The sequence below is a fragment of the Numida meleagris genome, chromosome 1 (assembly GCF_002078875.1).
Source record: "Numida meleagris isolate 19003 breed g44 Domestic line chromosome 1, NumMel1.0, whole genome shotgun sequence".
In the NCBI taxonomy this organism is placed as follows: domain Eukaryota; kingdom Metazoa; phylum Chordata; class Aves; order Galliformes; family Numididae; genus Numida; species Numida meleagris.
In genome coordinates, this window is record NC_034409.1 from 56,132,595 (window position 1) to 56,153,737 (window position 21,143).

At 38.8% G+C, this 21,143-nt stretch overlaps 1 protein-coding gene across 7 annotated transcripts in view; it reads right to left on the reverse strand.

Annotated features, from left to right (window-relative positions):
* PARPBP (PARP1 binding protein) overlaps window positions 1-21,143 on the reverse strand; it is a 52,444-nt gene that overhangs the window by 23,878 nt on the left and 7,423 nt on the right. For 6 of the 7 annotated variants that reach the window (XR_002435275.1, XM_021387478.1, XM_021387462.1 and 3 more), the window contains 3 exons: window positions 19,206-19,310; window positions 17,344-17,514; window positions 14,328-14,482 (listed from right to left, as the gene is read on the reverse strand). Coding sequence is in view for 6 of the 7 variants with exons in the window: in XM_021387478.1 (XP_021243153.1) it covers window positions 14,328-14,482; window positions 17,344-17,514; window positions 19,206-19,310 (431 nt within the window). In the remaining variant the exon portion in view is untranslated. Of the gene's footprint in view, window positions 1-13,499; window positions 13,588-14,327; window positions 14,483-17,343; window positions 17,515-19,205; window positions 19,311-21,143 lie in introns of those variants that run through there. The other variant, XM_021387487.1, reaches the window with a different exon arrangement.

The following is a 21,143-nucleotide window of genomic DNA, read 5'->3' on the forward strand; positions in this document are numbered from 1 at the left end:
TGCAAATACAAAGACAGCCATATTTTGCACACATTAAATCCAAAAGAGAAATTTCAGAATTCCTGCTAGGAACACCTCCATCAAGTGAAATTCTACCTGTCTAGACTCATAATCCAAAATATAAAATAAACGTGTGGGGCTAAGGAAGAACGCGGACTGAGCCAGAGGAAAACAAGTTTGTTTATACTGTTTCCTGTTAAAATACATGGAAGGAATGGAGCCAGGCATCTTGCTGTTTTGGATTATTCTGGCTGAACAAAATTCCTGGTAAATAACTTAGAAGCCCTGAAGTTAATGTGAAACATTTTTGGCTTTTTTCCAGGTCAGAAATAACTATTTCCACACAGTTCTCAGCTTTAACTTTTACAGATTAAAGATTATTTAATTCACATTAGGATTTGCAGGCTTGTTTAAACAGATAAACATTAGATTTCCAGAATTTTAAGCACAATGTAAGAACTCAGCCCAAAGGAAAGTCACCAGGTGAAGTCCCTCAGCACAAAGCTCAAGAACCATATCAGATCTTAAAGAGATTTGAAAAAAAAAAAGGGGGGGGGGGGGGGGGACGGGGAATGATGCTTCCGTACCACTGCTCCAAAAAACACAGTTCAGTCTAACCACAAGAGAATGAAAAGCTCAAGGGGAGGAAAAAAATGAAAATCATTCAGTGCAAGTTGTCAAGAGGTAAGAGAGTACTGTTGAAGAAAATTCTGTCTCAGAGATACATATAGGAACTCTAGCCAAGCCTCCTGAAACTTCTTGCCAAACTGTTTTATTTCCTCAGGGCTAAACTGGTATTTTCCAAAACAATAAACTCAAATGAGAAAAGCGTTGCATTAACTGAGTAGTATCTGCTCCATAAATACTGTATGGAACCTAGAACTCTAGAACAAACAAGCAGGTGAAGTGATTGGCTGAAGCTGTGTTTGAAAGTGCAGACCTTTCTGCCCAGGGAAGTTTTGAACATACCAGTATCATTATAGTTCCCACATATTTTACATATACATGTACATGTATGTATATGTATATGAGTGTATACATATACATATATATATAATGTGCGTATGTGTGTATATGCTGGAAGAAAAAGGATTATTCTATATGTAACACTGGACATCCAGTAAAAAAGATAACTGTGCCCTTAACTTACATGCTATGCATCGTATGTAATTCTTGATTACCTTGTAGTTTTTCTCCAAGGAAAAAAAAAAGGTGATAAAAATATTTTGTGTTTGTTTGGTATTTTTTTGCTTCTACTACTCAATGCCAACTAAAGGATATTTGCTATTATATGTAAAGCTCATTTAACCTCTTTTTCACCCTATATTCCCTCTTCTTTTCCAGGAAAGAGTTCCAGTCCTCCATCTGACATACACAGTACTTATTGGAGCAAAGAAAAGGAAAAGTTTACTCATACTTTAATGAGAATTTATATAAATGAGTCAAGACATGAAATATTCATCTAATGTGTGAGGATTAGTTACTGAAACACTGTGCCACAGCTTATGCGTTTTACAACAGGAAATGATATTGAATACAAAGTTATGCTATGAATTTTGTTTAATTAAAGTATTGAATAAATTTATAGAATGCTGTATACACCTCTCATTGCTGCTATTTCATAAGCTTACTACAGAAAGCCCTAATTGACCAAGTCCTATAGTCTCATAATGTATGATCAGGCTAGCCTGAGATAGAAAAGCAAGTAAAGGCATTCTTTTGGCAGTTATTTATGTTATCTATAGCATAGATTGAGATGATTAGGGCACTGTCCAAATTTAAGCAGTCCCTTCTGTGGTAGAAGATTATCATCTGTCCATCAGAAAAGACAACTCATTGGATCAAAAATGTTTCAAAAAGCAATAATCTTGAAGATGGATTTATAAATCAAGCAACAAATGCAATACTTCTAATTAGAGTAATAAATAATAAGAATCTCTAGATCCGCTAGGAAGATTTCACTGCTACTGACATTCAAGGAAGGTTTACCCAAAAGCATGAAAATAAAAGGAAAACATAGTAAAAATGCAACTTTTTTGGGTTGTGGTGGTTTTTGTTTTGTTTATTGAAAAAGGAGACTGAATGCCAGATTACTCTCATACGTATTTCCTAGAAAACCAGTTGAATGTAAATGGACTGTAAAATATCTGGCATAGTACTAGATAGTAAATGTTTATATGAATTAAATGAGGTAGAAAACTATTACCCACCTTGCAATTCCTACCAGCAAAAGCTTGTTTTCAATATGGAATTATATCAACCAAGTTACCTGTCTTAAAATCATTTTTTTGCATCAGCAGATGTTAAGAATTTTAATTCTTAATGCTGAAAGGGCAAAACCCAATTGAATTCAAGAACAAACATTAAACCAGGTAATGTCATTTGCCTAAGGTAAAACAGAACTTGAGAAACCTTGTCCTTTCCAGTCAGGGTGCCAGCTAACAATTCTCAGATCTCAGCCTGCTGACATGAAATATTCTAAAATAAGGTGCTTCAGTCTCACATTCTTGGTCTTTTAAGTCATAGAATCATAGAATTGCTCAGGTTGGAAAAGACCTTCAAGATCATCAAGTTCAACCACAACCTAACCATACTACCCTAACAACCCACCACTAAATCATGTCCCTGAGCACCACATCCACATGGATTTTAAACACGTTCAGGGATGGTGACTCAACCACCTCCCTGGGGAGCCTGTTCCAGTGCTTAACAACCCCTTCTGTAAAGAAGTTTTTCCTGATACCCAACTTAAACCTCCCCGGCGCAACTTGAGGCCATTTCCCCTTGTCCTGTCACCTGTCACCAGTGAGAAGAGACCAGCCCCGCTCTCACTGCAATCACGTTTCAGGTATTTGAAGAGAGCAATAAGGTCTCCCCCCAGACTCCTCTTCCCCAGACTAAACAGCTCCAGTTCCTTTAGTCACTCCTTGTAGGGCATATTCTCCAAGCCCTTCACCAGCCTTGTTGCCCTTCTTTGGACCTGCTCCAGCACCTCAATGTCCTTTCTGTACTGATGCGCCCAAAACTGAACACAGTACTCAAGGTGGGGCCTCACCAATGCCGAGTACAGGGGCAGGATGACTTCCCTACTCCTGCTCACCACACCATTCCGGATCCAAGCCAGGATGTCATTGGCCTTCTTGGCCACCTGGGCACACTGCTGGCTCATATTCAGCCAACTGTCCATCAGCACACCAAGGTCCCTTTCCGTTAGGTAGCTTTCCAGCCACTCCTTCCCAAGCCTGTAGGGTTGCCTGGGGTTGTTGTGACCAAAGTGCAGGACCCGACACTTGGCCCTGTTGAAACTCATACGGTGTACTTTGGCCCATTGATGCAGTCTATCCAGGTCCCTCTGTTGTGCCTTTCTTCTCTGGCAGATCAACACTACCTCCCAGCTTGGTGTCTCCTGCAAACTTACGGAGGGTGCACTCAATCCCATCATCAAGATCATTGATAAAGATGTTGAATAGAAGAGGCCCCAGCACCAAGCCCTGCAGGACACCGTTCGTTACTGGCCGCCAGCTGGATTTAACTCCACTGATCACAGCTCTCTGGGCCCGGCCATCCAGCGTTTCACCCAGCAGAGCGTATGCCCATCCGAACCATGGGCAGCCAGCTTCTCCACAAGGATGCTGTGGGGGACAGTGTCAAAGGCCTTACTGAGTCCAGATAGACTACATCGACAGCCTTGCCTTCATCCACCAAGCAGGTCTCCTGGTCCAAAACCATCTCATCGTGGATTGTGCACGGCCTATTCTGTTCCCTATCCTCATCTGCCAGCTCAAGGGGCAGCGTGTCCAGGGCGCAACTAGTCTTACTATTAAAGACTGAGGCAAAGAAGGCATTAAGTACCTCAGCCTTATCCTGATCCTTGGTCACCATGTTGCCCTCAGTGTCCAACAAGGGATGGAGATTCTCCCTAGCCCTCCTTTTACTGCTGATGTATTTATAGAAATATTTATTGTTGTTCTTCACCTTAGTGGCCAAGTTCAGTTCTAGCTGGGCTTTGGCTTTTCTAATTTTCTCCCTGCACAGCTTCACTAGGTACTTGTAATCCTCATAAGTTGCTTGCCCCGTCTTCCAAAGTCCATAAACTTTCCTTTTGTTCCTGAGTTCCAGTTTAAGGTCTCTGTTCAGCCAGACCAGTCTTCTACCCTGACGGCATATCTTCCATGATTTGGGGATGGTTAGCTCCTGCACCTTTAAAATAACTTCCTTAAAGTATTCCCAGCTTTCCTGGGCTCCCATGCCCTCCAGAACTGCCTCCCAAGGGACTCTTTCAACCATGCTCTGAAAGAGGCCAAAGTCTGCCCTCCAGAAGTCCAAGGTAGCAGTTTTGCTGACACCCCTCTGAGGTTCAACAAGGATTGAGAAGTCTATTATTTTGTGATCACTTTGCCCCAGATGGCCTCCAACCTTTACATCCCCCACAAGGCCTTCTCTGTTAACAAACAGCAGGTCCAGGATTTTTCTTCCCCTTGTTGACTCCTTCACCAGCTGAGCACGAGCATATTATGTGAGGACTCCTATCAAATCTAGTTAACAGCAAACATCTGTCAGTTACCACTATGACAGATATTGTAAGATAGCAATTTTTTTAAGGACCCTAATAATATGATTTTGTCATCAGAGTCACATGCAACAAGATTTCTTTGTTCTGTGTAGAGGAAACAGACCTGGGGTACTGGTCAATGCTCAAATGAACATGAGTCAGCAGTGTGCCCACATAGCCAAGAAGAGCAATGGCATCCTGGTTTGTATCAGAAATGGTGCTGCCAGCAGGAGCAGGGAGGTGACCATCCCTCTGTACTCAGCACTGATGAGGCCGCATCTCAAGTGCTGTGTTCAGTTTTGGGCCCCTCACTGCAATAAGACATGGAGGCCCTGGAGCATGTTCAGAGAAGGGCAGCAAGGCTGGTGAGGGGTCTGGAGCACAGGCCTTATGAGGAGCAGCTGAGGGAGCTGGGATTATTTAGTCTGGAGAAGAGGAGGCTCAGAGGTGACCTTATCGCTCTCTACAACAACCTGAAGAGAGGTTGTGGTGAGGTGGGGTTTGGCCTCTTCTCCCACGTAACTAGCAATAGGATGAAAGGGAATGGCCTCCAGTTGTGCCAGGGGAGCCCTTGATGGGCTGCATCCTCCTAGCTGCTGAAACATGAAGTAAGGGTCCCACAAGCACCACTGTCTTTCATAACACGGTTCCAATTAATTCCTTTATTTCCTGCCCCAAATAGTTGAGACTGCTGGGCAAGCGAGTGAGGGGAAAGTATGCAATTACACGATTCAGGGCTATGTTGATACAAGGGTGCTCTGAATGTAAAGCCTCCTATTTTATCACATTGTTCCATGACATCAGAGACAGATGTTGATGGTATGGCAGTTGAGTTTGAACCTTCCCACCAATATCCCATTACATTTTGCTGTTGTGCAACAGATAGCAGCAGAGAGGCAGTCTGACAAAATGGCACATGACGTGGAATTGCATCTGAAGCAAAGGTGTGAAATCAAATTCCTCCATGTGGAAAAAAATGACACCCACTGACATTCATTGACTCTTGCTGAACATTTATGGAGACCAAACAGTGGATGTGAGCACAGTGAGGTGGTAGGTGATGCATTTCAGCAGTGGTGACAGCAACGTGAAAGACAAGGCATGTTCCAGATGGCCATACACCGCTGTCACACTATGAAGTGAAGGGTATCTCAACCAGCTCATCTGTGCGAACTGGCAGATTGTGACCAGAGAGCTGTGTACAGAGCTGAATATTGGCTTCAACACACTGGAAACAATTGTGGCAACTTTGGACTATGGCAAAATGTGTGCCACATGGGTTAAACAAATGCTTACATAAGAACAGAAAGAACACTGCGCAAGTTTGTGAGGACCTATCAAACGGCAGTTCATGGAGTGGCAACAAGTGAATTCCCCATTGAAGAAAGACTTCAAGACACAGCCCTCAGCAGGTAAAGTCAAGTGCACTGTTTTTTGGGATAGGAAAGGGGTGATCCTTCTGGATTTCTTGGAACATGGACAAACCATCAACTCTGCCTGCTACATCAAGACACTGACTAATCTGAAGGCTCAAACTTCTATAGTCAGGCCCAAGAAGAAGATAACCTTTATTTTGCAACACAATAATGCCAGGTGCCTTACTAGTTTTAAGACCACGGAGCACACTACCAATTTTGGCTAGACCATCCTACCATACCCACTGTATTGTCCAGATTTTGTACCTTCTGAATTCCATCTGTTTGGACCACTGAAACATGGACTGCATAGCTCTATAACAGTGTTACTGAGCTCTTTGTGTCTGTTGTAATGTCCATGGAAATAAATAGGAGGCATTACTTTCAGAGCAATCTATAAGCATCTTAGGTGACTGAACTTAAGACTTCACAGGCAGGCTCTGTGTTTAATTTTAAAATTAATGTCTTGTTAACATTTTTTTAAATGAACAAGTCCCCAGATACTTTAGATCAGTTGATCACTGTCACCTATTGGCCACTTTTTACCTTTGTTTATCCTTTCATCAGATGTTTAACAAGAAAGACTTACGAAAGCGAACTAAATAATAAATTTGATTTTTTATCATGAACAGCTCCAGATCATAATCACAGAAGTGTGTTAATTTATTATTTCTGAAGTTTCTGACAGCAGTGAGTAAAACATACACCAGAAACTTAGTATATTTCCCTATTCCCTTATAAAATTCCCATCTTCCTTCTTACAGGGATTCTCGATAAGCTCCCTCAGTCTAGGAGATCGCCATCCTGTTACAATTTTATCATGCCAAGATGACTGTTTAGTAAGTCTGCTTAGGAAAAACAATCCAAGAAGTAAACAAGGCTCTGAAACAAGACTGTTCTTACCTTCTAAATTCTACCTTCTAGAAGATTTCAGATTGCGGCTCATCAGTCTGGAGAAGAGAAGGCTGATAGGGAATCTCATCACTGTTTATAAACATCTAAAGTGTAGGAGCCAAGTTGATGGGGTGGACTCTTTTTAGTGAGCAACATTAGAAGAAGGGGCAACAGGCAGAAACTGGAATGGATGTTCCATACTAAAACAAGGAATAACTTCTTCACTGTAAGAGTGACGGAGCACTGGAACAAGCTGCTCAGAGTGGGTGCAGAGTCTTCTTCTCCGGTGACATTAAAGACCTGTCTGGACTCTTTTCTGGGTGACCTGCTGTAGGGAACCTGCTTTAGCAGGGGAGTTGGACTCAATGATCCCTTGTGGTCCCTTCCAAACCCTTACAAGCTCAGTGATGCTGTGTGATCTTTTTTCAGTATCCAGCTTTTCAGTGAAGTTTAACACAAAAGACCTATGACATTTAAGATTTGATAAGAATTGACAGAAGGAATGGCTTACTACTGTCAGAATGAACCAGCACTAAAAGAGTATACTGTTCACACAGGATTCCTCCCATATGCCCTGTTGCCATAAAAAAGAAAACAAATGTCTACATTAAGATAAGAATGTCTGACTGAGGAAAAAGGAGATGACAAATGTAACTTATGTAGTCAGACAAAACATACTGAAATAGGTTATAAAGACATAGTCATGGGTCAGGGGCTAGAAATCACAGCCTTTTTGTTTATGACAGATTTAGGAAAATATTTCAGAACTTAGGAACTGAACAGATATCCATTTTTTAAATTTGAAATTAAACAAAGAGAATAGCAATTTCGTTCTATTCTCAAATGCAAAACAAAACAAAACAGAACAGGATTTCAACTAGTTTCATCCTACCAGAGGAGAAGAGTTGGAGAAAATAGAAGTAAGAAACAATACAAAGTATAATTGCTCTTAACATAGTAGTGACTGTGCCTTTAAAGTAAATCCATTTTTGGTAGTTATGTTATTTGCATAAAAATGAAAAAAATAGCAGTTCATCTTAGCTTCAATAAAATTTCAACAATAAAATGTTATCAGTGGACTTATCCATATTTTAAAAATATCTGTGAAAGAAAGAATTAACTATATCAAAAGCCAGTACTCAAAAACTTCACCCCAAAGAATGAACTTAAGCATCTGTCCCTTATCACTGATTTTTTTAAAATCATTCAGAACAATATATATGGTGAAGACACTACTTTAAACCCTTTGTTGCAGTTTAGTAGATCCATAATAAAAGCACAGCAGAAAAAATAATCCCATTGCGAAGTATTTTTCCATGTTGCCACCAACACTTATGCTGCGCTGCCAAAAATGTCCACCTCTGCTTTCTTCCACAAAGCTAAAAATGACCCTCCCTCAGGAGATGCCACCATCTAAAACATCTGGACTCTTCTCAAGAACTTACTGCCAAAAACATACTTTGTGTTCTGTCAGTGCGTTCATGCACCAAGAGTAATATGGATGATTCTCCATACCAAACAACACTCCTCAAATCCTGTGACAAAGCTATTATAAGACTAAACAAATATTCTTTGGGAATAAGATTCTAGACGAGCATGCACACTCTGTGTTATGGTTTCATTGCTCCACTGTAACATATCCAACTTAATAGTTAGTCTTATACATAATCACACTATCCTGCACTTTACTCAAAGTTTTCAGGATTGTAATTGTGCAAGAAACTGACAAATTGCTTCTCAAATCTGGATTAAAGGAAGGCCTCAGAAATAGCTAAACTTGTAGTTTAATATCTGTATAATGGCATAAGCACAAGTTCTTTCAATGAAATCCAGACTTCAGCTTACTCAGTGAACTGGTACACGGACCCTATGTGAGACAGCTGAGGAGCAAAGGCACTCAGGAAAGTTATTAATGACAGCATATTACAAGCATGCAAACATCATACTACTCGGGAAAACATGCAGAAATACCAGTAGAACAGCATGGCTCAACAGTGAACGGATAACAGAGCTCCAATGCAAAAAGGCTTTACACTGGGTGGTGAAATAGGTACAGGCTACAAAGAAAGAATTTAGAATTATTACCTGGGCATTTAGGGATGGTGTCAGGAAAACCAAAGGTCAAAGTAGTTGAGACTGAACAAGGAATGTCAAAGGATCTTCTCCTGCCACTTTTGTATTAAAACGACGAACAAAGAAAATGAAGGACAGATAAAATGGAGGTATTCAATACCTTCTTTGCCTCAGTCTTCACCAGCAAAGTTCTCCGAGGCCTGCTATGGCTAAAGAAAGTTTTCAGAGAAGAGCTACCAGCAGTGGAGCACCTATTTCAGGGTTTACTTGGCAGAACTCAGTTGATGTAAGTCCATAGAACTAGATGGCCTGCATCCAAGAGAACTAATTGAATTAGCTGGTGCTCACTTAAGACCATCCTATACCATCTTTGAAAAGTCACAGAAATCAGAGGTCCCTCACAATGGAAGGAAAACATAATGTCTGAAAAAAAAAAAAAAAAAAAGACCAAAAAGGGCAATTCAGAAAATCACAGGTTCATCAGCCTCACTTTGGTCCTGGGGAAAATCACAGAGCAAATCTTCTTGGAAATCATTTCTGAGTACATGAAGAAGGTGGTGACTGATAACTGTAAGCATGGATTCAACAAGGGTAAACCTGTTTGCTCCCTATAAAAAATGACTGGTTTTACAGACAGGAGAATGGTGAATGATATTCACCTTGACTGCAGGAAAGCTTTCACTGTCAGACAATGCTGTCAAATGCAACTTTGGATGTTTCAGTCTTAATGGATAGACAAGTTTGGTTGTTACAGTCTGAATGAATTGACTAGATGCATTAAAAGGCTATTTGGATGATTAGACTTGGAGGGTAGTAGTTAACATATACTGTATCCAAAGTGCAGAAACAAATGGAAAATCATAGGGGTCTATCCCAGAACTTGTTTTTTCATTATAATTAAATATACATATGTGTATGTGTATCTATGTATGTATGTATATCTTTGTTGGTGAACTAGATGTGGTGATAAAATATATGCTTATCACATTTGCAGATGACATAAAACTGGATGGAACAGTCAATATGCTGGAGAGCAGCGCTGCCATGCAGAGTGGTACCTAGACAGAATGGAGAAAAAGGCTGACAGGAACCATAAAAAAAATCAACAGGAAATGCAAAATCTTGGAAAGAGATTTGCCCTTGCAACGATACTGGCTGGGCAGAAACTCTGTGGAAAAAACTTGAGAGTCTTGGTGCACGTTCAGCAAGCTAAACAAGCCAGGAGTGTGCCTTGGCAACAAAGAAGACAAACAGTATCTTTGGCTGCATCTACAGTAGCGTAGCCAGTAGTCTAAGGAATGTGATTATCCTTCTCTAATCAGCACTTGCTGGACTGAACTTAGAATGCTGCATCCAGTTTTTGGCCCCCCAGTCCAGGACAGACACTGATAAACTGGAGCAAGTTTAGAAAATAGCTGCCAAGATGGTCAGGGAGACATGTCATCCAAAAAGTTAAGGGAACAGATTGTTCAGACTGGAGAAGAGAAGGCTTCTGGGAGATCCACCAGCAGCCTTCTGATACCTACAAGGAAGTGATCAAGACGATGAAGACAGGCTGCTGGCAGTTAGTGGACAGAAAAGAGACAACAGGCATAAATTGAAATAAGAGAGGTCCCAACTGGATGTAAGAAAAAAGCTCATGAGGACACTCAAGCAGTGGAACAAGTTGCTGAGAAAGATGCTGCAGTCTCCATCCTTGAAGGTTCTCAAAACTTAACCGGATAAAGCCCTAACTATCCTACGCTGACCTCATAATTGACCTGCTTTGAGCAGGATGTTGAACCAAAAGCTTCCTGAAGCTCCTTCCATAAGAATTATTTCATGATCTTAAGTTCAAGGTGTCTAAAAAAGAACAACAAAGCAGATAAAGCGTCTGGAGAACAAGTCTCATGAGGAGTGACTGAGGGAACTGGGATTAGTTAGTCTGGAGGAGAGGACGCTCAGGGAGACCTTATTGCTCTCCACAATTACCTGAAAGGAGATTGTAGTGAGGTGGGGTGTCAGTTTCTTCTCCCAGGTAACTAGTGGGAGGACAAGAGGAAATGGCCTTAAGTTGTGCCAGGGGAGGTTCAGGTTGGATATTAGGAAAAAATTCTTCTCAGAAAGAGTGGTGATACACTAGAACAGGCTGCCCAGGGAGGTGCTGGAGTCACTGTCCCTGGAGGTGCTCAAGATCTGTGTGGATGTGGCACGGAGGGACATGGTTAGTGGAGATGGTGGGGATGCGTTGATGGTTGGCCTAGATGATTTTAGAGGTCTTTCCCAACATTAATGATCCTACGATTCCTTAGACAGTGCTTTGCACATGCTTGCACAACTTTCCCACAAGTTTAGAATGCAAAACTCCAGAGCTATGTGAAAGTTATCCAATTAACCCAAACATTCAGGAAAAGATCAGATAACGTTTCATATGCATTCTCTTCTAAATACTACTGTATTTTAGGATGGAATCACAGCTTTACAAAGGCAACATGAGAAACAGTATTTCCCTACCAAGAGAAAGCTCAATGCACTAACACACATGCGTGATCAAGTCAAATTGTAAATCAACTGTAGAAGGCTGCTCATGGACTTGATATGAAGATCCAGTCCAAAGCATCACACTTGCTCAAAGGTGATGAATGGAACACTTAACTACAGTTGTTTGGTTTAAACTGCTACTACTGTGAGCTGTGCAATAGTGTCACCTAGTGGACAGTACTTACAACAAAGTCAGGGCCCAATTCAAGAAGAAAAATCTGCTGTCTGTCTACCAACTGTACTACTCTATCAAATCAGTACGGACTTTTAAACTTCATATATATATACATATGCCTATGAAGCAACAATTGCAGCAACCAATAATACAAATTCTTTTCCATCACTCAGTTTTGAGTCATACAAAGGTTTTATGAAGTTGAAAAATCTCTTTCCAGAAATAGAAGAAAAGTTCTATCAGGATGCAAGCAGCATTTTACTGTTTGGTCTAAATGAGGAGGATTTAAAAATAATAGATGAGTACTGCAAGTTTTAATTTATATCATCATAAAAGAGCCTCCAGTTAACCAGGTGTATAATAATCATCCACTTTACTGGCAAATGCAACATTTATATGTTTCTTGTCAAGAGAGAGAAACAAGTATATCATGCAAATTCTCCAATTACTTCATAAACTTGGCCCAAGATGTACCCAACCTGTAAATAGTTTTAGGGTTACAAACTTGACAGCATCCCCAAACTTTACCAAATGTTCATATTGCTATTGTTTGTTGAAAGTTTAGCAATGTCTTCTAATGTTACACAACTAGAGAACGAGAAGAAAATTTCACAGATTTGTAAGAACGTTCATTCTGTTCAGTGAATACTCCTTGAAAATATTTTTTAGTATCTTCTGCTATCAGATCTCCTTAAACTTTGTGTCTTACCTGAATCAAATCATCATTTGAACATCAATCAAACCAAAGAGTGCTGTTCTGCACTCTTTCACTCATCTCATCTACTATTTAGTTTCTTTCTTAACTGAATGACTTGAGGATGAGAAAAACATCTTATGTATCTTGTAGCATAGAAAATACTGAGACCTTTACAGCAGAGAAATAGCAATGCCACAGATAGATGGCTCAGTTTCCTCCCAGATTTTTGAGCAGTCTCCTAAAAACTAAGCAACTCGAAACTTCTGCTGCACTGTTGCTTTATTATTACTTTTTTCCTGTTCTTCATTCTGCAGTAGTAACAGAATTAGAGAAATGTCTTTTGTTAAACTGTTTCTTTTGGAATTCATAACTGTAAAATTACAGGCACGACATGCAGACTACCCCCACTCACATGGTTTAATAAACACTTGCAAAAGGAAAATGGAGTAGTTTCCTTTTGTTCACAAACGTTGTGATCCTTAAGTTTGAGAATTTTGGCATTCTAATGAATATGCTTTTGAAGACAGTCAACAAATTGGTATATAATTGTATAAATTGTCCTACAAATACTTAGCTAACAGGTATAGAAACATATAAACACAATAGTGGTATTTTACATCTTGCAGTTATAAAACCCATTTAGAGTGCAAGGAGAGAGAACAGAAAAAGATACAGTACAGCTAGCTTTTGTTCTTGGCAAGTGATAGAAACAACGACAACTACATACATACATGTAATCTACTGAACATGCCAGAATCTGATATTAGCAAGATTTATGTCCAAAAATGATATAGATTCTTATATAATTCTGAATAGATGGTAATAGGAACTAGAATGCTGAAAAGGACAGGAGATACAGCAACAGGAATAAAAGAGAAAGAAATAGAATAAACAGATGAATGTTGAAAATAATTTCCAAGCTCTAGATAATTCTCCCAATTAGAAATTCCAGCATTCCCAAGCAACTACTGCTTTTTCTCATGTTTTAAACAGAAGGGTAATTAACAAGAGATACCATTCTATGTTACAATTTGCTGAATCATACATATTCAGAAAGTGGTCTTTCCACCCTAAAAGATAAGTTGGTAGACACAAGTGTTTTTCCTTTCCTCATTTTTATGAATGTATAATGCCAGACATGACTTAAATAAAGAAAAAAGCATACATTAGAAGTTGAGTCAGAAGTTTTCTTTAATGATTACAGACATAGACAGTGTCACTGGCATCTAGGATGTTCAGATGAAAGAACCAAGAAGCACCACTGAGAAATGAAACAAAAACAGAAGGGAAAAAAACAAGCCTTTAGAAATACTTCCAACTTCAATGGAATATGAACAGTAATTTAAATAAGGCTTATTGTTGCCTTATAACATTTTGTCTTCACAACTGCATAAATTAGGCTACTTAAACTAACAGAGATTTTTGAGGATAGAACTATAATAGGTAACTGGCTAAAACTCTGCATAAAAAGTTACTGATTATAAATGAAAAATGTTGCTAACATCTACTATTAAAAAAACTGCCAGCACTTGTCCTAATGCGAGCACTTACTAAAGAGAACAGAAAGGCTAAATAATGGATGTCGTTATCTATCAGTTCTCAATATCAAAGAAATGAGTGAAAATGGAGTCCTTTATAGAAAAGCAAATACAGTAAGGTAACAAAATAGGAGTAACAAATGAGGAAGAAAAAGTAAAAGATCAGTATGCCTTCATCAGAACCACAGGATTTCAGCCTTTTGGAAATTCATTTACAATTAGGGAACTAAACAAATAGACATACATGCACTGATCTAGTAAAAATGTAATTCAAATAATAGCCTCAAAACCTAAAAGCTTATCCCAGCTGTTTTTCCAAATATTTGTATTTTTCTAGCGAAAAATTAAAGATTTAGACATTTACAATGAAATAAGTGATCTTTGTTCCCCCTCCTCAAGACAGACAAACAAGAAAAATAAAAAGTTGCTCAAAAAGACAGAAATATAACTGAAATTCTATTACCTTGGATCTGAGATTTCACCAACAATTTCTCCCAGCTTGTCAATAAGATTAACAAAGTTAGTAAGTCCCTTGACATGGACTCTTAGTGGACCAAATAATGAAGCTCCACAGCCTTTTCCTCCATGTTCTACTGTTCGGATAAAAGATGTTGCCATCTATTAGGAGAAACATTTAGAAAATGCACATATTTTGAAGTGATTTCCTACAGATTTGCAAACTGTGTAACAGCTGGATAATAGCAGAAATCTAATTGAAATCAGCAGAATACCTTTTCATTGCAAGCTCTTATCATCTCACCATATATACTTGCGAGACCAGTAGTTAAATGGTGCCAGAAGCTAAATGAAAATGACCCAACTGATTTGATATTTACATTGATAGCTTGGAAAAAAACTTTTGTTTTATTAAACTAGCGTAGTTTGGTTGTTGTTGCTGCTTTTTAAATGCCTGTGCCGACATAACATAAACAAATCTTACATTTAGAGTGTTGTTTATAGCCTAGGAACGTTTAATACAAACACATAAAAATTGACTTGATAATTATATTTATTTTTCAGAGGTAGAAATAAATGCTATGAATACTCAAAGCTTCTAAAAAATTATGATAGTTAAAGGTTCTAGCATCACAGATACTCAGTTCTGAAAGTTTCTGTATATTTTATATACAGTAAAGACACCGAAAATAAGAGATGTCCCAGCAGCAGTTTTCCTGGTTTCAACTGGGACGGAGTTGATTTTCTTTATAGTTTCTGGTAGATGCATACAACATCCAACAATCCTCCCATCCTGAAGGACTGTTAAGACAGATGGAGCCCAAAGTCACAGATTGAATGAACTCCACGGACAATTTGGAGGGATGGCCTAAAGACTATGGGAATGATATCTGTGTGAATATATAAAAAGGCAGGAAAGGTGATGGTAATTAATTGGGATGTATTGGAAAGTGTGGGACTTGAGCATTACATAAATTATATAGAATAAGAAGTATATATTGTCCTGGTTTCAGCTGGGACAGAATTTATTTTCTTCATAGTGTCTGCTATGATGCTATGTTTTAGCTTTAGGAGAAAAACAACATTGATAACATACTGATGTTTAAGCTGCTGCTGAGTAGTGCTGCGTAGAGCCAAGGATGTTTCAGCTTCTTCAGTGAGAGGGCTGGGGTTGCACAAGAAGCTGGGAGGGGACAGAACCACGACAGCTGACCTACACTGGCCAAAGGGATATTCCATACCATATGGCATCATGCAAACATGAAACTGGGGGAAGTTGGGGTGGGGGAGCTGCTGCTGCTCTGGCTGAGCATCAGTCAGTGGGTGGTGAGCAATTGTATTGTGCATCACTTGCATATATAAATATTCTTATAATTACTATTATTTCTCTCGTCCTTTTCTGTCTTAGTAAATAGCTATTATCTCAACCTATGAGATCTACTCTTTTTTTTTTTTTCCTGATTCTCTCCTCCATCCCACTGGGAGGCAAAGGGAGTGAGCAAACAGCTGCGTGGTGCTGAGCTGTCTGCCAGGTAAAACCACAACAGCAGTACACTTGAGAGTGTAACCTCTCAAATTTTAAGGCATCAGTTAAAATAAAATAAATTTCTCCATAAAAGTTAAAGGTAAGAACCTAAAAGACTTGACAGATACAGTAATATTAATTCTACTTACACAATTTAATTTCAGACTACACGGTTCATCATAAAGCTCTTGGGACTGTAAAGAATACAACTGGAATTACTCTAGCAAAGAAAATAATGCTGCCAGTATTCCTGCTTTTGCACTAAAAATTTCTTCTGGATAAAGCATGGTTCATAGGACCTTGCCTTCCAGTGGAAAGTATTCTGGCTTTGCAGGACTTCTACAAGGCACAGATGCCAGAAAAGACAACTTCTTTATACAGTAGAGAAGTTTCCCCTCTGGCAGCTGAGAGGAAGAAGCAGTAAATCCAGTCCAAACACAACTTTTTTTTTTAATATACAATTTTAACAGAGCGTTAGGAGCTCAAATAATTAATCCTGGAACTAAGATTTCACAAATTTTCCATATTTTTCAACCATAAAATCTGAAGCAGCACTGCAGCTGCTTCAGTGACTTTTACATACCCATACTACTTTTCCCTAGTCTACTGTTGTCTGCACAGATCCTACTGTGTATGCAAAATTTGATTATTTGAATATGAGAGACCACAGTGCTTCTTCAGGGAAAAATCTTATTCATCTATTCTTGAGATGGCTCTGTGCTGGCTATAACTGCTCTAAATATAAATTCACCTCACATACTGAACTAGATTCTTTAGCTCCAAGCCTCTGAGTACTGTATATTGATGCTGTAGTTTTTTGTGTTCCTACATAAGGGAGAACACCATCCTTTTTTTTCTCTCCAGCTCTGTGCCTTTGAGAACAACATGAGCAAGAATATCCCATATCAATCACATCTTGGAGAATGTTTCAAGACTGATCAAGCTGTAAATGCATGGCAAGAATTACGCTCCAAAAATTCTGAGTCAAAGCAGAAAAAGCTGCAATATTGCTCCTCCAAATTTTGGTCTCTTTTATCAACGTATCTAACACAGGATTTTTTTCTTCCGATTGCCCTACAAAAGGCATTTTTTGCGAAGAAATGTTAGGTTACAGTTTAACAAATGCACAGAAAAAATGTGTTTTTCCATTTCACCGAAGTATGTACTTGCAGCACTCTAAAAATATTATTAATGGATTCTTTTCGTCAAGAGATTCCTGTTTTTACTAGATCACATTTTAGCATTCTAGAGGTACACATGCACAGAAAAAAAAATTCTGCATCTTTAGATCTCATGACCAATGAATCATCCATTTTGTCAGATGAAATCTGTTGTGTTGGCTTTATTTTATGTTTTTAAGCCTTGAAACTCTCTTTATGGTGGTATTTGACTTGGCTTGCAAATGTCAGTCTTGTAGATCAGACTAAAGCAACATTTCATGTTTATAAATCTATTGCACTATCTCTGATCTACAGCAAGTTTCATTGGATTCACGTACCAGGAAAATTGACATTTTTCTCTCCTGTGAGGCATGTTTTAATTTAGTGAAGGCTTCTCTACCAAGTCCTCTGTCAGGAACATTTAGAATACGAGCCAATGCCAGATCATCCTTAGAATTCACCAACAGGCTTAAATATGAATAAAAACACTTCTTTGCCAAGAGGGTCACCTGTATAAGAAAGCACCAACATTAATGAGTCACCCTGCTGCTAAATTACATGTCTGCTAATTATAAGACTTTTTTTTTATAAAAGTGTCTCAACTTGCATAATTTCAAATTATTACTCCATATATTGGGATTCTGGAAGCACTGACAAAAGCAAGCATGATTAGTATGCATTAAAGTTACATGTATTATACTTCAATATTCATACTGAAACAGGTTGCCCAGAGAAGCTGTGGATGCCCCATCACTGAAGGTGTTTCAGGCCAGGTTGGATGAGGCCCTGGGCAGTCTGATCTGGTGGGTGGCAGGGATTGGAACTAGATGACCTCTAATGTTCTTTCCAAATCAAGCCATTCTATGATTCTATGATCTCTAGCTATTAAAATTGTATATCTACTTCTGCTTTGAAATCCCCTCACACATATTCCTTTTATATCCCAAGGTAAAATTCTAACAATGAGAAATCACATAAAGGATTTGCATTAATTTCAAACAGGCTAGAATTTTCATCACCTCACCAGCTCCACCTCAGATTCACTAATTTTCACTCGACTCCCAGGGATATCAATCATAGAAGATTGAAGAATTAAAATTTTATATCCAACTCCACCCACATAACCAAATTATATCAGTGTAATTACTTATACTGCAGCACTGTTCAGGATCCTGTAAGAACAACAGTCCCAGAACTGAAGAATTTAGTTTTATCATAAGCAAAAAAAAAAAAGACTAAAAAAGACCATTCATGAAAAGAAAGCTAATGACAAAACCTTTACTTGCTACGGATTTTTTTCTTATTCAATAGGAATTCAAAAATATGTAGATGTAGCAGTTTAAGAGGGCAGATTCAGGAGAAGGAAAAAAGGGCAAGGAATATTTTCACTACACATGCCAAAGTCAAGCAAGACATTAGCTTAGTAGGAGTGTTATCTAGGAAAGAACTGTAGTGAAAAACAGAAAAGCATCAAACCGCATTTCACTAATGCATTCTTTCAGCCTGGTATCATATTGCTGGGACAACGTTTGCTCACATGTTGAGAACTATTTTCTGAGTTGTACCTATACACTGTATTGAAATTGCTACTTATGATGAGGAAGGTAAGCCTGGAAATGACAAAAGCTCCGGCATTTCAAGTACTGCTATACAGTATTCTCGGATTCTTGCTTGTGGGGTTGAATCAAGCATTCCCAGGAAGTCTCCAGTCATCTACTGGGACAGACAAGACTCGCTTGCTTTGCTACAGCTACCACTATAGTTGGCGTTCAGATTTCTTCTGTAAGGAAGTAAATATGAGCGAATGAAAACAAGGTGATGAAACCTAATAAGTTTACATCACTTAGCACTTCACTTGGCAGCATCAGACAAATCATTTGACTCTCGGTAAAGACTACTTCTGCAAGTATACTTGCAGAAAAATGTTTAAAGGTGTTTAATCATAGAATCATATTTGAAGGCAGATTACATCTACATATCAAGTGCCTGCCATAAGAGCACTGTCTTTCAGAGTACAAGTTTGTGTACTTGCCCCATACACACACTCACACTGAAGTGATACAGTCTGAATACACTTGTTTATTATTTTTAAACCAACAATATTTTAATAGCAATAATTGCAAAAGGAAACTATGTTACATTTCACCTTAAGTTTCCTATATCTACAGAACATTACAAAAAAGATAGAAATAATTTTTACCTTCACATTGCACTGATCCTGTCTGTTGACTGGTGTAGAAGGAAGAACAGCACCATTATTTTCTGATACGTTCATTGCACCAGAAAGAAATTCTAGCAGTTGAACCTTCAATAAAAAGAATTGAATAAATTTAAATATGAAGGTGACTAAACAGCAGAAGTAGTATTAAAACCAAGTGAAACTATGATTTCCTACAGTTTGCTAGTGTTCTGAGCCCCAAAACTTACTTTTTCTTTAGTCTTTAGAAGTACAACTGTTTTGAGAGAAATGAGGTGTAAGATTCAAATCAACTTAGAGATCTTGTACACATTTGTAAGATACTTGCACTAAAAGCAGCTGCTCATCTTTCATAGAAAAAATAGCATTACACCATGGATATGAAAAGCCCATTAATGCTCTCAAGTTCCTTTACATTGAAAAAAGAGATAAGAAAATTGGAGCTTCCTGAACTTCAGTCCTCCTTGTAATTTCTTTTCTATCCAGTAATTGGAATGTTTGAGTGGATGTTCTCTGAGTTTTAGGAAGCAGGCAAACTTGTTACAGACATACCTGTTATCGAATCTTATTACAATATGGGTTTAAAAAGATCTTTTGAGATCATCTAGTACCAGTCCATGCTGCAAGGAGGACCAGTTAGACCAGTTTGCTCAGTGACAACTTTCTGAGCCAAATCTTTAATTTTTCCACATCTTCTCTCAGGAACCTGTTCCAGTATTTGACTACTTTTTCACATACACAGCTTTATTCCTGACTCAGTAGGAAGAGTTCCTCAAAGCAACTGAAATATTTTATCCTTTATTTTCTAATTTTTCTCTAATACTTTAGTTTGCCTTCCTGCAAGCAGTTGGTCGCTCTTCTCTGTTATTTTTCATACAAACCAGAAATAGTTGAATCTAAATCCAAAGTTTATTTTTTTTTTTTCCATTATCAGCATCCTTTGTCTTTGACCTTTCCATGCTCTAGAGAGCACAAAAATCAAACTCATGTGGCATGCTTGTATTTCAAACTTTTTTAGTTGCTGCTAATACAACCCAATCATCGGCCCAGCCAAAATGGGTTCAGAATAAGGAAGCTTCATCTCACTAATCTGATAGCCTTCTACGATAAGACCCCCCCGTGGACAAAAGGAAGACACTAGATTTAGTTTTTCTGGATTTTAGCAAGGCTTCTGATATTATCCCTCACTCTCTTTCTGGATAAATTGTCCAATTGTGAGACAAACAGGCATATAGTACACTGGGTGAAAAACTGGCTGAACAGTAGGGCTCAAAGTGTTGCAGTAAAGACAGGAATACATTTGGCTGGTGGCTAGTCTCTAGTAGCATTACCCAAGGCTCCATCTTGACACCAGTTCTTTTCAACATTTTCATCAATGCTTTGTATGAAGTTAACTGCATCTTTCTGAAATTTATTGATGATACTAAACTGGGAGGTGCTGTTGACTCACTGAAGAGACAAGAGGCTTTATAAAGGGATCTACGCTGATCAGAACACTGGGCCATTAGCAACAGCATGAAATTTAACAAGAACAAAGGTCGGATTCTGCTTTTGAGATTGAGTAATGCCAGACGTACGTACAGCCTGGGAGACAAGTGGCTGGACAGGAGTCCTGCAGAAAAGGATCTGGGGGTTCTGGCTGACAGCTGGCTCAACATGAGTCAGCAACATGCCCTGGCAGCCAGGAGGGCAAGCAGCATTTTGGGGTACATTAAACACAGCATAGCCAGCCGATCAAAAGAGGTGATTCTCCAATTATATTTAGCACTGCTGCCACCTCAACTCAAATGTTCTATTCTGGGCTCTACATACTAAAAAGGATATTAAGATAATTGAAGGTGCGCAGAGAAGGGCAACAAAGTCGGTTAGAAGAGCTGGAAGGCATGTCCTATGAGGAACAACTGTGAACTCTGGGTTTGCTAAACTTGGTGAAAAGGAGGT